At 40.4% G+C, this 20,873-nt stretch overlaps 1 protein-coding gene across 2 annotated transcripts; it reads right to left on the bottom strand.

Annotated features, from left to right (window-relative positions):
• Positions 1-723: 723 nt before the first annotated feature.
• Positions 724-3,487, bottom strand: LOC122056464 (lysine-specific histone demethylase 1 homolog 2-like). Of its 2 annotated transcripts, XM_042618433.1 has the most exons (3): positions 2,021-3,487; positions 1,877-1,948; positions 724-1,546 (listed from the first exon to the last, which is right to left on the bottom strand). In XM_042618433.1, exons 1-3 carry the CDS (start codon positions 3,420-3,422, stop codon positions 789-791), a joined length of 2,232 nt encoding a protein of 743 aa, XP_042474367.1. In that variant the 5' UTR covers positions 3,423-3,487; the 3' UTR covers positions 724-788. The 2 variants fall into 2 exon arrangements, with proteins under 2 accessions (XP_042474367.1, XP_042474366.1); XM_042618432.1 differs by having other exon boundaries at positions 1,877-3,487.
• Positions 3,488-20,873: the final 17,386 nt, after the last annotated feature.

Consider the following 20,873-nt stretch of genomic DNA (forward strand, 5'->3'; position numbering starts at 1 on the left):
ATAATCCTTAAGCAAAAGCCAAACTGGAATGCAGATGACTATATGGAAATATTCAGCAAAGAAGATATCTTGAATTGAATAGCATTAAGAGAAGTATCAGTTTCAATCTGGGATTCTTCTAGATATACATTTTTTAAAGTGTTGATATTCATGGATTAACAAATTCTAGAGCATTTAAGCTGATCAGTATAGGGTCGCTAAACTAGCATGATTGTCTTAGATAAATATTAGCTTGGAAAATTTAGCTGCATATGCAGTAATGATTTAGCAAAATGTGCAACTACAAGTAAACAAGATTAGTGAACAAGTATCATGCAAAAGAAAACTCTTATACACAATCATTTCAAAAGAATCAAAACATAGGACTAATGTACAGAGAAAGAAGTAAAAAATAAATAAATGTAGATTGTAATCCAAGAAGGGCTCGCATGCTCAGTTGCTGCAGAAGCAACAAAAGAGCAGATTGGTCAAGAGTACTATTTCTTTATTATGACTGATATTGGTTGGCTTTGCTTGGTATTTTGTTGATAAATTTCCATCCCTAATGATCTGAACATGTAGAAATTAACACTAACCCAATAAATGAAATTGTAATGAACTGGTAATAAAAAAATTAGCTACTTTTTCATATATTCAAAAGAATGGAATTCTGAGGCTAGTGTACATTTCTAAAATGATGAGGTAGTACATGGGCCCTATGTCTAGTTTCAACTAAAGATGCTATTGGAGGAGACATGTCCTTGAGGAATCAATGTTAGCTAATGGACGTTTTACATGGCCAGTAAATGCTACAAGTGAACTTTGTGATGCATGGTCCTGAGTTTTCTGTAATGGTTTTTCCGTGCACAAGAAATATCAACAATCAAGGAATGACTGAGATTACATGTATCACTAAACCCCATTAATTGTAAGCCAAACTTTTTGCTAAGGAAGTGTAATCTAGCCTTATCATCACCACTCACCAATTTTACTTGGTGTGCTCCCTCTCTAGATACACAGGCAAACAGATGGAATTCTTGATCCTGAAGTTCTGACAACTGACAGTGTCCATTCAGTTTTTCATTTAAACTGTGTTTCCTTGAGTCTTCATATTTAAAATTTCCAAATGTGATTCTCATAAGACCCATCGCATTCAGATCGTCCGTGGTAGAGGGATCAAAAACGAATGAGTATATTCCAAACTCTAAATCAGGTCTCCTAAATAAGTCTACAAGAATATCACTGCACAATCTTAGGTTCTTTTGCAAGAACCTCTTGGAAATAGATTTGTTCACAAACTGTTCCCTCCAAGTTTGAAGAATGCATGAAGCTTCCCTTAGTCCACTTAAGAAGGCGCCATGCATAGTTGCAGGATATTCTCTATTTGTAGCTTCCCCAGCAAAAAAGAGTCGTCCCTTAACGTTTTCTGCAAGGACATTGTAGTCATTACCTGATGACCCAACTTTGACATGAGAGTAAGAACCACGAGAAAGGGGGTCATCACCCCATCTTGTACAGATAGTTTGGATTGGATCAGGCACGGAAACCCCCCTTGGACCATAAATACCTGCATTTTTCATAAAGTTACTAAGGTCTCTTCTCTATCAAATCATAGAAGTCAAGGAAAATGAATTTTCATGCCTAGGTTCCAGAACAGCATGTAAAAATAGGAGGCCTAAATGGAAAACCAAGTTTTCAGTCATAGAATTTGTTGATCATAGTGTTTACCAAAAGTTTAGCATGCATTCCAAAAGTAGCACAGCAGTCCAAATGACTCGTTTTTCCAAGATATTGCATTGATATAGACTAGTTTTGCACATCATGGTGTTATATGAACAAAAGCTCAAGAAAATTGGAGTTCTTCAACTGCAGGAAAAGGAGGCTACAGACATAATACCTCTAAGAATGCTGAGAACATGGTGAAGTGAAGTTAGAGGATTGCTTTGTTCAAAGTTCAAGGAAGCTTCTCCTGCAATCAACGCAATAAGCACCGCACCACCAGAAACAGTATGGTAACCATAGAAAAGAAAGAATTCACCACGTTTAGTTCGTTCCTTGCTGAGACATCCAAACGTGTCGATCTCCTCCCCCCAAAATACGCAAGGAAATATCATTGCAACCTTATTTAGCAACCCGAATCCCAGCCTATCAATTGCCTGTAACTTCTGAGGAGGCAATTCAGGATCAAACTTTATAGTCCCGCTCTTCAAGACCCCAAGAGGCACAGTGCAAAGAACCATATCAGCCTGGAAAATTTGTCCACCAACAACCACAACTTCCACACCTCCTTCTCCATAAGCAATCCGAGTTACTGTCTTCTTGTACAATATCGGCACATCCTCACATAGTGCATGGATCAATCTCCAGTTACCTCCAGCAAGAAAGCAATGATCACCACCCATCTCATAGGGGTCATCCTGGTCCCAGTGGGCAAGAGACAGATCTGAGAGGTTGCCAGCATTGGCGTATTCTAAATTTGCAAGATGCCAATCAAGAAGCTCTTGTTGCTCGATCTTCCTGGCAACACCATACAACTTCTGCAGGCGCTCAATTGCGGAACCTAGTGAAATGTCATTGGCAGACTCTCCTAAAACCTCCCTCAACCGAGCAGCATTTTCAAGAAGCTTGTTGAATACCAAATCCACCTCAGCGTCCATTCTCTGATCCACGGTTGTGCCGTCTGGCCAGAAAAGGGGACATGAATCCCTGATATTGTGGAGAGGTATGCCAAGCTGCCTCGACAAGACTCCAAGGGGATTGGCGTGAATGCCAGTGATGACGCTGCCTCCAAGATCTACAGATGCGGAGTTGTGGTTCTTACCCATCTTCGTGGTGAATACTCTACCGCCGGGACGATCCCGGCCTTCCAAAATTAGGACTTTGAAGCCAAAACTAAGTAGCTGCCTCGCGGCCGCAAGGCCTGCGAGTCCAGAGCCTATTATGATAACAGATCCCTTGTCCTGCTCATCGGGAAGCTGGGCCCTGATGGCGGGAGATACACCAAAATTGATGTAGCCGTGCTCTAAAAGGAAATCGTACGCGCTGGAGATTAAGTGGTCGTACTGCCTGCTGACTGTCTCTCTAATTTCAGGTTTGGAGAGGTAGGAGCGCACGTTGGAGCGCCACTGGGCAAGGATGTGGTTGCGGACCACGATGTAGTCGTTCTGAGCGGCACCGTCGTCGGTCAGGTCGACGACCCCCGCGGAGACCTCAGCGTCGAGGATGGAATCGATGGGGAAACCCAAGGAGACGGCGATCATGGCCTCTGTCTCTGTCTCGCTCTGGCGCTCAGCGGCGGTCAGGTTTCGCCGGTTCCGACGGCGGGGCCCGCCGATGTGGTCGTGGAGGAGGGAATCCTGAAGGGACTCGTCGTAGTTGGTGCGTTTCACCGCCCTCCGAGATAGTCGACGGCCGCCGGAAATGGACGGCGGGGGAGGATCCATCAGCGAGGGTCCGAATCGGGCAAGGTGGAAGTTTATCGAGGCTTCGGAAGGAGGGGCGAATTGTTGGGAGCGGGTTCCACCGGGCCGCGTAAATGGTAAATAAATGAATGACCCGTTAAAAAAAAAAAGAGTAAAAATTTAAAATTATTATTATTTTTTTTAAAAAAACGCCGCTTTTGAAACATTGTTTCAATTTTAAAAAATATTAAAATAATGGTTCATATATTTAAAAATACTATTATTTTAATATTACGCTACAACTTATTACGCACCCATATAATGTATAACAATTTTAGTGTAAGGGTATTCATAATGCTATAATGTTATAATACTCATCATTTCATCAAAAAATATAAGGTCCACTGTCACATATTCATTATAACAATCTCCTTCTTTCAGCCACATCCATATTAACATTAACACTAATTATTTATGGATCTCATAATTCACTCAACCATCTTAAAATTATATCATATTAAATAAATATGTTTTAAAATATTTAAATTATTATTTTAATTTTATAATTTATAAATTATTTAATACTCATTATTACCTTTTTTTAATTTTATAATTTATAAATTATTTAATAAATAAAATTTTAAAATTATATTTATAACATGGGGTGACCCAGCCCTTGCCCGCCCCATGAAGCTTGAACGCGTTCAGAACACTGAACGCGTTCAAGCGATTAATTTTAACGCGGCGTTCTGCAACGCCGCGTTAAAGCTACAGTGGCGTTATAACGCCGCTTTAACGCGGCGTTGCGGATGCTTTAATAGTATTAAAGCTAATTTGATCACGTTGAAAAAAAATTAATTAAGTTGGATCAAAATTAAATGAAAATATTTGTAAGAATTCCCTATTATGTACCAGCGCGATCCTCTTGAGTGGATGCTCCAGAGTGCCTCTCCCCATGAGTATCGATTGCCTAAGTAGAAAATGTAACTTAAAGAATCAAGTTAAAGGAATACCCCCTGTCATATGAGCGTCCTCCGATCATATGTCTTTAGATTATACAAATCCATTCTAACACTAGATAGGGAGAAACCCATTAAGTATAAAGATAATTTCTTGTAGATAATTTACCTCCATTTTAAAGCAACGCTCGAGATGTTTAGTCTTTGTCATGAAGGGCCCTCCGGTCATACGATCTCGAACGTTTCCTCTATGTGGCGACCAACTAATACAATACGTTCATCAAACAACACATATACAAAATGAAAGTTCACACAAGCATTTAATCAAACATGAACAAGACACTCACATGTCATGGAATAGGAAATTACCAAATACATAGTGTTTATATCAATAATCACATCACAACTACTCCCTATGACCTAGAGTTTGGAGAACTACTCCATAAACAAGCGAATGGATCTAAAAGACATAAAAGTAGGCAAGTTTCTAATCTAATATGAGAAGGGAGAAGAAAACTTAGCCGTTGAGAGAAATCTGGGTCTTCAAGATCCAATCCCTTGCTTTGGAGAGGATGGCAATGTGGAGCGCGGCTTCGGATCGATGACGGATGGCTAGAAAAGTGGTATATCTAGACCTCTTAGGTCTCTTCCAAAAGAAGGACCCCCTCCCCTTGACTTGGGGAAGCAGACCACCTTTTATAGGGTATGGCATGGTGATAACTGTGTGACTGTCACTCGCTCATATCAAATTAATTAATTTCTAATCTACCGAACCCCTATACCTACACTAAGATAGTATAGTAGAAGATCGGGTCATCTTTCACATAGAACTAATGATAGGACGTTTGTTTTTTTGACAAAATTGAACCAAAGAGGGGTTTTGTTTTGGGGGTTGTTCTCTAAATATAATGCGATAAATGAAATCATAATTAACCAACAACGATGAACTCATAGTGCGATGTCACTCTACACTATGAATAACACCTTAAATATGCATAAATGAAATCAACTATCAAACCTAACTAACTAACTATTGAAGACTACCTTGCACCATATTGTCACACTACGATACAAGAATCATCATCAATAGACATGATAGAACATAAATAAAATTGCAAGACATACAACTAAATTAAGCAAGTGAACTAAACAAACCTAAGTAGCAATTAACAAAACCTAGTTATGCATAAAAGCTAAAATTATGCCACATTGTCTCCCTATGATTCAATATCAACAATTATTCATGAACAAAACTAAACAAAGTGCAATAACAACAATTAAATATGAATAAGGAAATAACATATAAATGAAATCGCCGTGTCCACTAGAGGGGGGGTGAATAGCGTCTCGTCGCGCGCTCGTCGGTTGCGTCTTGATGATGATATGCAGCGAAAATAAAATACAAGACTCACACAACGCTAACAAGTAGATTTACTTGGTATCCACCTCAAGAAAAGGTGACTAATCCAAGGATCCACACACGACACACTCCTCCACTATGAAAATCTCCTTCTCGATCGCAGCCGAAGGCAGAGAAGCCTCGTACAAATCCACACACAACAACACAACTCACCCAAGAAGAAAATACAAGATATAACTGAAATACACCCTTCTTCTTGCTTACTTGTTGCTTGTTATTGCCTCCTGAACCTTGGGAATGCACCCCAAGCACCTTCAAGAACTGGCGGTGAATATCGGAAGAAGCTCGCATGAAAATCGCTGAAGATCGCAGGAAGAAGAACAAAAGTTCAAGTGAAGAAAACGCTCCGCCCAGGCTATATACAGTGCCTCCAATCGATTGAAATCAACCCCAATCGATTGTCACGTCAGCACCGCTCCATCGCAGCCGTCCATCACCTGCATCCTGCACAACGATCGAATCCCAATCGATTGGTCAATCGATTGGGACATTCTGAATCGATCCACCGATCTTTTCAGATGCTTTCTGTGTTCTCGCGATCGCGTGAGAACTCCCAACTCCAATCAATCGACCGATCGATTAGAGATTCTTAATCGATTGCTCGATCGATTGGGAAGGCCTCTGTGCTCACGACTCATGCTCCCAATCGATCGACCAATCGATTGGGTCATTTCTTCCTTCGCAGCACACTCCAATCGATCGACTGATCGATTGGACCCTGGTTCAATCGATTTCCCAATCGATTGACCATCCTGGACTTGACTCAATCTCAAGTCCAAAGTCTTCAACCCACTCCCGGTCAACCGTGACCTGTTGGGTCTCCATGCCTAGTATTTGGCCACACCCGACCAACCTCGAACTAGCCTTCTAGCCTCCTCCATTAGCCTCGCGTCCCTCTGATATCTTCTCATTCTTCACGCCTTGCCTTCAGGAGCTTCCTTCGGCCTCATCCTAGTTGTTGGGTCTTCCTTGCCAAGTCATACCAGGACTTACCTTTCCAAGACCACATGCTTGGACTTACACCCTTTGCCAAGATCACACTTGGACTTTCCAATTGCCTAGCTCCTCACTAGGACTTTCCACTTGCCTGGCTCCTCACCAGGACTTTCCAATTCCCTAGCTCCTCACCAGGACTTTTCTCCTGCCTAGCTCCTCACTAGGACTTTCCCGTTGCCTGGCTCCTCACTAGGACTTTCTCCTGCCTAGCTCCTCACTAGGACATTCCCGTTGCCTGGCTCCTCATCAGGACTTTCCCCTACCTAGCTCCTCACTAGGACTTTCCAAATGCCTAACATCCAGTTAGGATTTTCCCAGTCAAGTCTCCTGTCAACCTTGACCTACTTGACTTGTATTCTCATCAACCTGGTCAACCCTTTGACCATCTCCATAACCGGACGATTGCTCCAGTAATCTCCTTATATTGTCAAACATCAAAACTCAAATCCCGACTCAAACTTGACTCAACTCAAGCTTAGTCAAACTGGTCAAATTTAACCTAGGGAAATTGCCCCAACAATCTCTCCCCCATTTTGATGTTTGACAATACTTCTAAGTTAAGCTAAATCCCATAGCCTTAACCTCTTCTTTATACCAAGGCTAAATCTCATAGCCTTAATCTCTTCTTTATCACAAGGCTAAATCTCATAGCCTTAACCTCTTCTTTATACCAAAGATAAATCTCATAGCATTAACCTCTTCTTTATCACAAGGCTAAATCTCATAGCCTTAACCCTTTCATGACAAGGCATGAATGAAGGTTTCCTTCATTCTCTCCCTTTCCTAGAGGGCAAACTCCCCCTGCTTAGGATGAAGGTCTAACTTAACCTTCCATTCTCCCCCTTTGTCACACATCAAACCAAAAAAACAAACTCTTCTCCATAAGAGTTAACTCTACGTAGTTGACAATCTCATATGTTGTTAACAACCCCACAATGAAGATCTCATATTCTTCATTGCCGCCAAAGCTCCCCCTTGAGCTCTACTTCACTTCACAATGCTCATCCTAGAGCATGCATCAACTTCCCAATGAAACTCCCATTTATTGTATTCAATGCTCCCCCTTAAGCAGTAATCTTCTTCACAATGCTCATCCGAGAGCATTTTCCACTTTACCAATGAAGGTCCGATCTCCTTCATTAATCCAATGCTCCCCCTTGAGCAGTAACCTACTCCACAATGCTCATCCGAGAGCATTTATCATCCTAGCAATGAAGATAACCAATCTTCCATTGTTCCCCAATACTCGACCCTGAGTATTATCCATCACGAAGGTTTAACCCCCTTCCAAGGTCCTTGAAAGTAAATTTTCATGCATTCAAGGAGTAACTCCCCCTAAAAACATGGTCAAACTTCTGTCATTGCACCAACAATGACTTGGAGTTCCTAAACAGTTAGGAAAATCAAAACTTGAAGTTTTGAGGTTCAAAATTCAATAATGAAACTAAACCCCAACCTAAACTTCACCTAAGTCTACCTTAACCAATCCATACTTGCTTTCACCATGAAAACTCCCCCTAAATGTATTCAAATGTATTCCAAGGGATTTGGAATGGTTATTGAAACTTGAAGTGGCTTAATGTGCTAAAATCAGGCTTTTCCAGCCATAATCAGACTTCCCAATCGATTGAAGTTGGGACTCAATCGATTGAAGCTACTTCAATCGATCTATTGATCGATTCCGCAAGCTTCTGCTTGTAGAAATTCCCTCTGAATCGATCGACTGATCGATCCATCCTGGGTCAATCGATCGACTGATCGATTCATTGACCTTCTGTTCGTGGGAATGAACTTTCCAATCGATCGGCTGATCGATTGAAACTCATCCAATCGATCGACTGATCAATTGGGTTTCTGATTTCTCTGAAATTCAATTTCAGCAGACTTCAGAAACTCCCCAAAAATTCTACAAAACTCTAAAAATCATGAAAACTCATGTAGACATTATTTAGGGTATATTCTATCAAGGAAAAATAGTTTTCCATGAAAATACTTCCTATTTTCAAAGATTGACACAAACTTGAGACCTTGTAAAAACTTTAGTGTTTTCTTCCAAGTTTGTGTCTAACTATTCAATGATAATTACTATCAAAAAATAGTCTTCACCAAGATTTTTCAAAAGTCTTTTAAAATCATTTTCAAAACCAATATCCAACCATGTTCCTTGGGCTCAATGCACATGACTTGTACATTAGCTTTCCCAATGATTGGAAAACATATAACTATGTGTTTTGATGAACCTAAAACTCAACAAGATGCACTAAATCAACATCTTGAGTTTTGTTCACCATCCTAACATTTCACTTGTATCTAATGTGTACTAAAACACATACAAGTCACCTTATGATTCTTTGTGAGATGTATATTTGGTTTTACCCTAAACTAAAGGATCATGTATAACTATTTAGGCATTATGAAACTTATGATCATCCACCTAGGATGTCACTTGGTGTCATTCCACTTGTTGAGATATTTACCATTCATGATAAATGTCTTTTGTCCTTAATTATAAGGAAATTAACATAATGCATGATGTTACATTACATACATCAAAATAAGTAATTTTCAAAAGAAAAGCATGCTATAACTACATGATGTATATATGGCATGACATGGTATTTTTGTATTTTGTATAATAAACATAAATGCTACGCATGATGTCATGACATATGATAGGCAATCAATCATGACACTTTAGCATAAGTAAAATATATCTAGATAATCTATCTAAGTATCCTTAATTCTTAGCTAGACCTTAAAATTAACCTAGATTGCCTATTTCTTAAAGAAATGCCAAAACCCAACTTGGCATGTATTTTACCCTTTCTTATTTGTGCCAATTGAAATTAAGAATTAAATCCTCAAAATTTTGTTTGACACACGTTACTCTCTCAAGGAGTAATCTTCTTAGATTTAAGACTTAGGTTTGCTCTTAACTCTTAAAGAAGTTATCTAAGTCCTAACTTGACATTTCTTTTGCTTTCCCAAGTGTGCCAATTTAACCTAATTTCAAATCTTCAAAACTTGGCACCTTTTTGCTCTTCAAGGCTTAATCATATTTGATTAAAGCATGAGTTTTCTCTTAATTCATTAAGAAAGTATCAAAATTCTAACTCAATTTTTCTTATACTTTTCTTAAGTATGTCAATTTAGATTAAGTTCAACTCTTCAAATTTTGGCACATATATCACTTTTTCAAAGAGTAATCCAATAATCTTTTTCATTTTCAAAGGTTAACAATAACCTTGAAAATGCTCTCAAGTGTCAACTTTACCAAGGTTGGGTTAATTACCTTTCCAATTGGAGTTGACACTCTCTAAACCCATCTAGGGTGTAGAGAACATGTTCATAGGAACCCAATACCTATTGGTGCTCCTTGGATACTCAAGGTAATCACTCGGGATAACTTCCCTAGATACCTTTCTAAGGACCTTTCTAGGCTTCTTAGAAACCTTGGCCACTTCTACTAGGTCACTCTTAGGAATAACTTCCCTTGTAACCTTCTTTGTGACTTTGTTAGACTTCTTAGAAGTCTTAGTCACATTGGTCTTGTTAAAAGTACTCTTAGGGATTCCTTCCCTAGTATCTTTGACTTAATCTCTACACTTAGGGTTGGTCCCATAGTTATATGGAACCCTATGAAAGGAAGTCACATCCTTCTTGACTTTAGGTTTGTATCCCAAACCTCTATAGCCATTGGATGACTCTTGTCTAGCTTTTCCTAGGTTATGCTCATTTTGACCCCTAAGCATATTTTTCATTCTTGCTAGGGTCCTTTCTAAATTATCAAGTCTTGACCTTAAGACTTGATTATCCACTCTTAAATCCGTAGATTTGAATTTTTCTTGATTCCTATGAGCATTTCTATATTTAGGCATATATCTATAATCCTTAGAATTATTGCCTAAGTTGCTATCTACCTTCCTAAACTTAGGTATGGTAGATCTAGCATGAGGAGGAATATATTTATCCTTAGTGTCATCATGCTTCCTACTTTCATGATAATTAGCATTAAAATGATAAGAATTATTTCTAGCATGCTTTTTATCTTGTGTCAAAGGAATAGATTCATTAAATGATACCTTAGTTTTTACCTTGAAAGCTCCCCCTAAACTTGTGCTTCCTCCTTTGACTTTGGTTGGTTTTCTCTCTTTAGGACATTGACTTCGGTAATGTTCTTTTTGTTTGCATGAGAAGTACACAATGTGCTCCTTGCTTTTGTGTTTCGTGGGACCAACCACTTTAGGCTTCTCCTTAGCCTTGGTTGCCACTTGGCCCTTCTTCTTGGCCAATTTTGGACACTTGCTCTTATAGTGTCCATGTTCCCTACACTCAAAGCAGATGATATGATTTTTATTATTTACAATCAAAATTTATATACCTTTGCTTGTAGGAGTGACACTTGATCCTCCATTTGATTTATCTTACATTGTGGAGGTTGCATCATCTTCTTCTTCTTCTCCTCTTGAGGGTGTGGGTGCTTCCACCTCTTCAACTCTTGAAGATGTAGAAGATCCCTCATCTTCTTCCTTCTCCTCCTCTTCCTTCTTCTCCTCGAATGTTGACCTTATGTCAACATTGGATTGGTCCTTCTCTTCTTGGACCAATGAGCCCTTCTTCTTAGGCTCATCCACTCCTTAAAATTGAGTGGGGTTCTCATAATAGGCAATGACCTTTTTCCAAAGATCACTTGCACTCGTGCATTCACCTACACTCAAAATTATGTTAGAGAGTAATATATTTAACAAAAATTTTGTTACCTCCTTATCCACCTCCGCTTGCTCCCTTTGTTCCTCGGTCCAATGTCGAGGTCGAAGGCGCTTCCCCTTTTTGTCCTTTAGAGGCTCAAATGGATCTTCCAAAGCAACTCATTGGTTCCAATCCATTTGGAACCAAGTTTCCAATCTCGTCCTCCAATAGTTGAAGTCTTCTTTGTCACACGGAGGTGGAATTCGGATATCCCATCCGAGCGGTCCTTCGGACTCCATCTTCTTCCTCTAGATTCTTGCTCTCTTGGCAGTTAGTCCATAGAAGAGCGACCTTGCTCTGATACCAATTGTTGGGACTGTCGTGTCCGCTAGAGGGGAGTGAATAGCTGTTAGGATCTCTTCGTACTCGGCTAGAGAGGGGGGGTGTGAATAGCCGCCCCAAATCGCTCGCTTCTTCCTACAATTCGTTAGCGCAGCGGAAAAATAAACTAGAAACGAAAGGAAGAATATCAAACCTTAACACAGCGATGTACGAGGTTTGGAGATGATGCTCCTACTCCTCGGCGTGTCCGTAAGGTGGACGAACCCAATCAATCCGTCGGTGGATGAGTCCCCGGAAAACCGGCTAATAAAAACTCCTTCTGGGTGGAGAAACCTCGCCACACTTGTTTGCAACAGCAAACAGGAGTACAAGTACAAAGAATAAGCAAGAAATACAATAAGAATACACAAGCACTCTACCAATCTTGCTTTCTCGTCGACTGGAGTCCGGATGAAACAGCAGCTTCAAAAACCCTAACAGCAGCAGCTGTTCCAGTCGGGGAAGCTCACGCGAAGCTTTCGGAAGGAACTCAAACAGAGCTCTTATCACAGCCCACAAATCTTCAGCAGAAGAGAAGAAAGAAGAGAGAGCTCGCACCGAAGATGCCCTCGATCCTTTATACCTGTGAAGAAGAAACAGCGAAGAAACTAGCCGTTGCGTCGCAACGGCTAGAACCCTGATCGGTCTGTGGACCGATCGGAAGAGATCGCCTGTTCCGTCCCCGATCGGTCCATGGATCGATCAGGAATCTCTGATCGGTCCACGGCACCGATCGGAATCTCCGATCGTGCGGGACCGATCAGGCAGGCGATCGGTCCCCGCACCGATCAGCCCTTGCGCCTCGCTCTCGCTCGGCTTTATCGACTCGATCGGTCACCATCGATCGTTATCACACAAGAGACTATCGATGAATTGCGATCGTCACCGCACCGATCGAATATTCGAGGTATCATCGATCGTGGTTTTCCCAAACCAAGTTCAAACCAATATCCGTCAATCTTGACTTGTTGGTACTTCATTCCTAGCATCCGGTCACCCTTGACCTGCTAGAATCGCCAAGTGTCCGGTCAATCCTTTGACCTACTTGGACTTTCTCAACACCAGATGTCCGATCATCCCCGATCCATCTGGATTTTCCTGCCTGGCTTCACTCAGGACTTTCACCGCTTCACTCACCAGGATTTCCACACCGCCTAACATCCCAGTTAGGACTTTTCACCGCCTCGCTTCACTCACCGGACTTTCCAACCGCCTAACGTCCCGCTTAGGACTTTCCCACCGCCTCGCTTCACTCACTGGACTTTCCACACCGCCAACATCCCGTTAGACTTTCCCACCGCCTGGCTTCACTCACCGACTTTCCACACCGCCTAACATCCCGCTTAGGACTTTCCCACCGCCTGCTTCACTCACCAGACTTTCCATACCGCCTAACATCCCGCTTAGACTTTCCCTCGTGCAAGCTCCCTGCTGATTCTTCCGATGCCAAGCTACCGCTTGACTTTTCCCCACCAAGTCTCCGTACTTGGACTTTTCCAGTGCCAAGTCTCCATACTTGGACTTTTCGCGTGCCAAGCTCCCTGCTTGGACTTTTCCCGAATCACGGTCAACCAGGTCAACCTTGACCTAAGGTTGCACCTACAATCTCCCAAACACCTATTCTTGTCAAACATCAAGAATACAACTCTTTTCTCGTCAAACATCGTCAAACATCAACATGCAACTCAACTAGGTCAACCTTGACCTAAGGTTGCACCGACAATCTTCCCAAGTCAAACATCAAAATACAACTCGAGTCGGGTCAACCAGGTCAACCTTGACCTAAGGTTGCACCAACAATAGCATCTCGTCGCGCGCTCGTCGGTTGCGTCTTGATGATGATATGCAGTGGAAATAAAATACAAGACTCACACAACGCTAACAAGTAGATTTACTTGGTATCCATCTAAAGAAAATATGACTAATCCAAGGATCCACACATGACACGCTCCTCCACTATGAAAACCTCCTTCTCGGTCGCAGCCGGAGGCGGAGAAGGCTCGTACAAATCCACACACAACAACACAACTCACCCAAGAAGAAAATACAAGATATAACTGAAATACACCCTTCTTCTTGCTTACTTATTGCTTGTTGTTACCTCTTGAACCTTGGGAATGCACCTCAAGCTCCTTCAAGAACTGGCGGTGAAGATCGGAAGAAGCTCGCGTGAAAATCGCTGAAGATCACAGGAAGAAGAACAAAAGTTCTAGCGAAGAAAACGCTCCACCTAGGCTATATACAGTGCCTCCAATCGATTGAAATCAACCTCAATCGATTGCCACATCAGCACCGTTCTATCACAGCCGTCCATCACCTGCATCCTGCATAACTGTTGAATCCCAATCAATCGGCCAATCGATCATTCGATTGGGACATTCTGAATCGATCCACCGATCGATTCAGATGCTTTCTGTGTTCTCGCGATCGCGCGAGAACTCCCAGCTCCAATCGATCGACCGATCGATTGGAGATTCCCAATCGATTGCCCGATCGATTGGGAAGGCCTCTGTGCTGGCGACTCATGCTCCCAATCGATCGACCAATCGAATGGGACATTTATTCCTTCGTAGCATACTCCAATCGATCGGCTGATTGATTGGACCCTGGTTCAATCGATTGACCATCCTGGACTTGACTCAATCTCAAGTCCAAAGTCTCCAACCCACTCCCGGTCAACCGTGACCTGTTGGGTCTCCATGCCTAGCATTTGGCCACACCCGACCAACCTCGAACTAGCCTTCTAGCCTCCTCCATCAGCCTCACGTCCCTTGGATATCTTCTCATCCTTCACACCTTGTCTTCAGGAGCTTCCTTCGGCCTCATCCTAGTTGTTGGGTCTTCCTTGCCAAGTCATACCAGGACTTACCTTGCCAAGACCACATGCCTGGACTTACACCCTTTGCCAAGATCACACTTGGAATTTCCAATTGTCTGGCTCCTCACCAGGACTTTCCACTTGCCTGGCTCCTCACCAGGACTTTCCAATTGCCTGGCTCCTCACCAGGACTTTTCTCTTGCCTAGCTCCTCACTAGGACTTTCCCGTTGCCTGGCTCCTCACTAGGACTTTCTCCTGCCTAGCTCCTCACTAGGACTTTCTCGTTGTCTGGCTCCTCACCAGGACTTTCCCCTACCTAGCTCCTCACTAGGACTTTCCAAATGTCTAACATCCAGTTAGGACTTTCCCAGTCAAGTCTCCTGTCAACTTTGACCTACTTGACTTGTATTCTCATCAACCTGTTCAACCCTTTGACCATCTCCATAACCGGATGATTGCTCCAATAATCTCCTTATATTGTCAAACATCAAAACTCAAATATCGACTCAAGCTTGACTTAACTCAAGCTTAGTTAAACTGGTCAAACTTGACCTAGGGAAATTACCCCAACAAATAACATATAAATCAAACAAAAAAGTAAACTAAAGATTGAACATAAATAATCAAACACAAAAATAAACTAAACTATCCAAACCACCCTTCCACACTTAGATCGACTACTCTTCGCTGTCACATGAAGAACCTAGCTTTGGAACCCCCATAGTCGGTGAATAGCAACGCCAAGGATTGAATTAATCACGGACAATGATAAGAAATGGTTAGTTCTTCTTTAGTTAAACAAGCAGAAACAACACAAAATTTCTGGAGTTGATGAAGAGTAGAGTTGATTTGAAGTGTCTGCTATAATTGGGATGAAGATGATGAACACTTCTGCCGGATTTGAAGAGCTAAGGTTGCTCGGGAATATGCCTGCCTTTGCAACCATGTCTGTAAGAAAATCATTTGCAACACTTAGTGTAGAGTTTAGAATAGGCTCATTGGAGAAGAATAGTTAAGGTGATTTTGCCAGAATTGATACACAGGGCTTGAGCTTGCTTTTGTCAGATTTGATACACACACCGAATTTGTGGAGTCTCCTACCTTCACAACCATGCCCACAGAGATCCACCGCAGCCTCGGCATAAGATTCAGACCAAACCCACCGGAGAAGAAGAAGAATGAAGTAGGTGTCCTCCCCTGGGGAGATCTCTACTTTCACAACCACGGTGCAGAGGATCCCGAGTGCGGTACAGACGAAGATGGAACACCTTGTCGAAGCAGAACTACTTCGGCAAGGAAGCCATAAATTGTGGCTACCGTCATAGAGTCAAGAAATGAGCAGAACCACTCCGCCCGTGCAGAGAATCCTTTGTTGAGGTCGTCATCGCTCACACAAGCCGCCAGAGTTGCTGCTGTCATCGGACTGGAGCAGATCTGAGAACATAGAGAGGGGGCGTCAGGCGTCGAAGAGAAATAAGTGATGTGAACACTAATGGTCTGGGGAAGGAAGGGGAAATAAGGGGAAGGGAAACTTTGAACCTCGTTTGGGAAGGAGTGAGGAAAGGGAAGGAAAGGTAAGGAAGGGTAAGCTTTAACCTTCGTTACCCATGGAAAGAGAGATTTTCTTACACCCCGAATTGGGGTGTAAGGAAGGGGAAGGGAAAATAAAATATTTTTTATTCCAATTTTATTCCTGTTCTTAATAGTTTAAGAAATGTTCCAATTTCTAATTTTGCTATGTCGCCGGAGTTCAATTTCCTCGCCTTCTTCATAGCTCGCTTGCTGCCAGATTATTAGAGAAGGGGATCCGACACGTCTTCTAACTGAATTGAAGGGAGAAACCATTTTTTTCGTTAAAATTTAAGAGGATATCTACTATTTTTTATTTTTTTCATCAAAATTTAATAAGTTTTTAAAGAATAGGAATTCTCGATATCAGCGTTATCTTTCAAATTTTTTTATTTAAGGTTTCTAAATCATTATTTTCATTATTTCTCATTTAATTACTTGATTATCGGTAATTCATTGTTTTGTTATGAATAGTATAAAAAAATTAATTTTTTATTTAAAAATAGCTAGTTTAAATGATAATATAAAAAATTATTTTTATTATTAAAAATATCTAATTTATATTTATAAAATAAAGATTAATATTATGAAAATTTTCTAATTTAAAAAGTAAGGGTATTTTTATAATTTTATCTATTTAACCTTCATTTCCCTTCCTTTCCTCCCAAACAAAGTAACACATGTTATGTTAATGAACCTTCCCTCCCTCCTAAACAAGGAGAAGTTAAATACTTTACTTCCCCTCCTTTCCCCTTCCGTTAATGAACCTTCCCTCACTCCATCCAAACAGAGGGTAAAGGGAAGAAAAAAAACCCAAGCCGCTTCCTCATTGAACCGCACTCATCCTTTAAAGCTCCACTTAAACCGTCCGGTTCAACCAGACCAAACTGCCGAACCAAGCTGCTGAAGGTGGATCAAGCCAAGAGTTAGGGTTTTGAATTTGGACTTTTCAAATTGGGCTTTAGATTTAGGCTTTTGATTTGGTTGGAATGCATTTTAAAATTAGCTTCTTCATTCGCTTATTCTCCCTTAAATCTTTAGCAATCGAACCACACATGATTGGACTAAACCAATGTTCCTCCCTTTAATTGTTGTCTCCCTTAATTCCTGTAAAATAAATTATAATAAAATAATATCCATAATACCCATCAAATGTACAAGAATTGAAATGAAGACTAAGAAAAAAAAAAATCCAAACTCATGAAATATACTAAAAGTCTAGATTTGGATACATGAGAGGATAAAAAATAATGATAAATCACACTAAAATAATAGGTCCAAATGCTTGTTATCAAATCCTCCACACTTATTTTTGTTCGTCTTGAGCAAGTAAATAAAATAAGAAAATAACTCAAGATGTATTCCCCAAACAATTTCCAATTATGCTTAGAAGATCGTGAAAGAAAATTACCTAGGATTGCCAAATTCCAATGACCCAAGCATTCATGGATTCAATTCATACATTAATTAACAAACATGATAACTTCAATCCATGATAGATAAACTGAGAATGATAATAAAATAAATCTCACAAGGTAAGTGATGGTGGCTCTCCTCTCATATACATGCAATGGTGGAGTGATCATGATTCATGCACTACTATATGCTTACTTTTCTTCTAATCTTCACCCCTATCATATACATAGGAATGCACAATAAAACAATGAAGGCTTATTTATGAGGTAAAAAAAATATGAAATAAAGTAAATGATAGTGTAAGAAAAGAAATGAGGAAGATAAAATAAAGTAATGGTAGGAGGCATAGATATAATAGAATGCTACATAGAGGAGTACAAGAAAATAATGCCCTAAAAGTATTTCATCCAACTTCAATACTAGCTTCCACCACCCAATAAATATGTAAGCAACTTCTACTATAGTTTTTCAATAAAAATTCACTCATGATATACAATAATATCTCAATATCGCTACAATAAAGATTGTCACTCATAAAAAAAATCTACCACCAATAAGTATAAAATGCATGACATGGCAAAGCAATTTTTTTCTTTTCACTTTTTTTTTTCCCGTTCTGTTCACTTTTTTTCACTTTTTTTTCTTTATCTTTTCATTTATGTGTTTTAAATTTTTTTTTTTTAACATATCATGCAATACCTTCCTATCTATCATCATCAATAGCTCAAGATAAATACCATGACTCACCTATGCCTCTCCTAAATTCTACTAAGATATTCCTTTACCCCACACTTAAACTTTTGTCCATCCAAGATAAAATACTCATCATATAATATCCAAAATATTTACATCCTAAGAGAGTAATAGAGGGAAATAAATAGATGAAAGAAAAGAATAAAATGCCCAAATATAAGGAAATTATTCAAGTGACATGTGATAACACAAAGAAATGAATAAAAGCAAGTGAGATAACCTTCATAAAAATCATACAATCCTATGATAATGTGTGAGAAAAGAATTAAGTAAGTTCTAGAGTAACATTAACCATAAGTGCATAACACATGGATAGGAATAATAGGCTTAAAAATTCCTCACTAGGTATATCAAAATTATCATCTCAATCTATCAACATGAAATCCATCACCAAGTTGTAATCACATGTAATCCAATAATCTAATCATGACAATAAATCTCCAAACTTGACAATCAAACTTAACTACCTTTCACAATTTCTAAGATGATAAAAATAATGCATAGAAAATTTATTATGAAACCCGACAAGACAAACTAAAAATGAACTACTAAGCAAAAATAAACAAAGCCAAGAAATATATACAAGTAGAAAGAAAAAGAAGTGAGATGGAATAGACTCTCCTGAATTTCTGGTGGTTGGAATCCATTCAGTTCCCTAAGTCATGCTGGAAGTGGAATAAATGTAGGTGAAGTGAAGATTGCTCCCTCCACCTTCGTCTCCTTAAAAATTTTCTCAGGTGGTCGAAGATAATTTAGTTGGAGTGTTCACTTCAAAAGCTTCATTATTACATACAAAGTTAGGACTTTCTTCAATGGCTAGAATGCATCGTTATATGATTGACTGCAAATGAAATACATGAACAAATCCTGTGCACTAAAAAGAGGATGTAATTCTTGTACGCATGTTGTGTGAGATGGACCAGAAATAATATCGATATTAATAGAGCATGAATGAAAAGATATGTCACATTCAATAGAATCAGAAAGAATTACATGCATAGAATTTTTTAAAAAGTTGGAAGAAATATTGTCCTTACCATATTGAAAGGTACCTGGAGGGTTTAAAACAGTGAATGTGGCATTTTCTTGGATCGGTAAAGAATCTAGCTCTAGCAGTTATGCAATCAAAGGGAGTGATTAATTCTTGGGTCGTCCCTACACTTCTATCATCACTAAGTGCAACCGCAGACTCAATTGGCTTGAGTAGTAGTATAGTTAAAGGAAACAATTCTTGGAGTTTTGTCTCCACAACACTAGTCCCTGCACCTCCATCATTGTCAACAACACATGCAGTGATAAAGGGGCCCTGCCCGGTACGGATCAATTGCCTAGATGGAGGTCAAAGTCAAGGTGGTTAATGTCAGGGTGTCAAAGGGCTCATCTACGAAGACCGAGCGGAGGTCGACCACAAGGGTCGGTTGGGCAGATAATGTTCGATCGATAACGGGCTTGGGCCGAGCTGACCACCTGCCTAGATCGGAATAATATGGTAAGATCTCTAGACACTTAGTACGGACAAAACACCAGGAGACCAGAGCGCTTGTCCGATCAGGAGTCGACGACCTAGTATACCCAATCGCCATAAAGAAGAACAGCCGAGGCCGACCAAGCGGGAAGAGTACTGGGTTGAGCGGCTATCTAGCTTGGTTGATTAGCTGGATCGCTGACCTATCTTGGGATATCCTTTTGGGAGATAGTGTCGCCGACATGGGACATGGTCAACAGGCGGATCGTATGGCGACAAATCAAAGAGCGTGCCCATAACCAATTGGAGAATGGGTCCATGACCACATGATCAGGACCAATTGAAGAACGTGTCCATGACCACATGTCTAAGACCAATTAGGGGAATGTGGCCATAACCAATGGGAGAACATTCTCATGCCTTGAAAAGCACGGACGTCACCCACCAAGGCATTATATAAAGGAGGTCCAGGTTTGTACACCGGCGAAGGGAGGCATTATTCATTGTTTACGCTTGTGCTACTGTTGTTCCGACTTCTTCTTCATGTCGATGACTGACTTGAGCATAAAAGGGCCAACACCAAGGACCCTGTCCTTGGCTCGGCACTGACGTTTCTTGTGCTTGCAGATCGAAGTGTCATTTACATCTAGTCAACGTAGCAATCACATCCCTAGCTTTGCGTCTCCATGATTTTCGGACAAGATCATACGGGATCTTTGATAATCAAGTTGTCCGGGTTTATAATTGAGGTACGCTCAAGATTAGGTAAGAGGATAGGAAGTCCATTATTCCCAATGAAACTGTAGCCTCCATCATCTTTAGCAATCATTTTCATCACTAGGCATGAATTTGTGTCAATTTTGGGGTTGCTGTGAAAAACCTCTAGCCCTTGTAACTTGTAGCCAAATTAACTGCAATGTGCGTAATCAAACCTCTAAAGTTAATACTTCTCGAAGAAGCCTTGGCCGATCTTGTTAAATATTGCAAAAAAAATAGAACACAAAATCGAAATAGACATTGTTCAAC

This window comes from Zingiber officinale, chromosome 3B (genome assembly GCF_018446385.1).
Source record: "Zingiber officinale cultivar Zhangliang chromosome 3B, Zo_v1.1, whole genome shotgun sequence".
Lineage (NCBI taxonomy): Eukaryota > Viridiplantae > Streptophyta > Magnoliopsida > Zingiberales > Zingiberaceae > Zingiber > Zingiber officinale.

Bases quoted from the DNA above. Each gene is read 5' to 3' on its own strand.
- LOC122056464 (XM_042618432.1), bottom strand. From the start codon at position 3,422: ATGGATCCTCCCCCGCCGTCCATTTCCGGCGGCCGTCGACTATCTCGG. The intron at 1,547-1,876 runs GTATTATGTCTG...TGAAAAATGCAG, and splicing joins TGTTCTCAGCATTCTTAGAG to GTATTTATGGTCCAAGGGGG.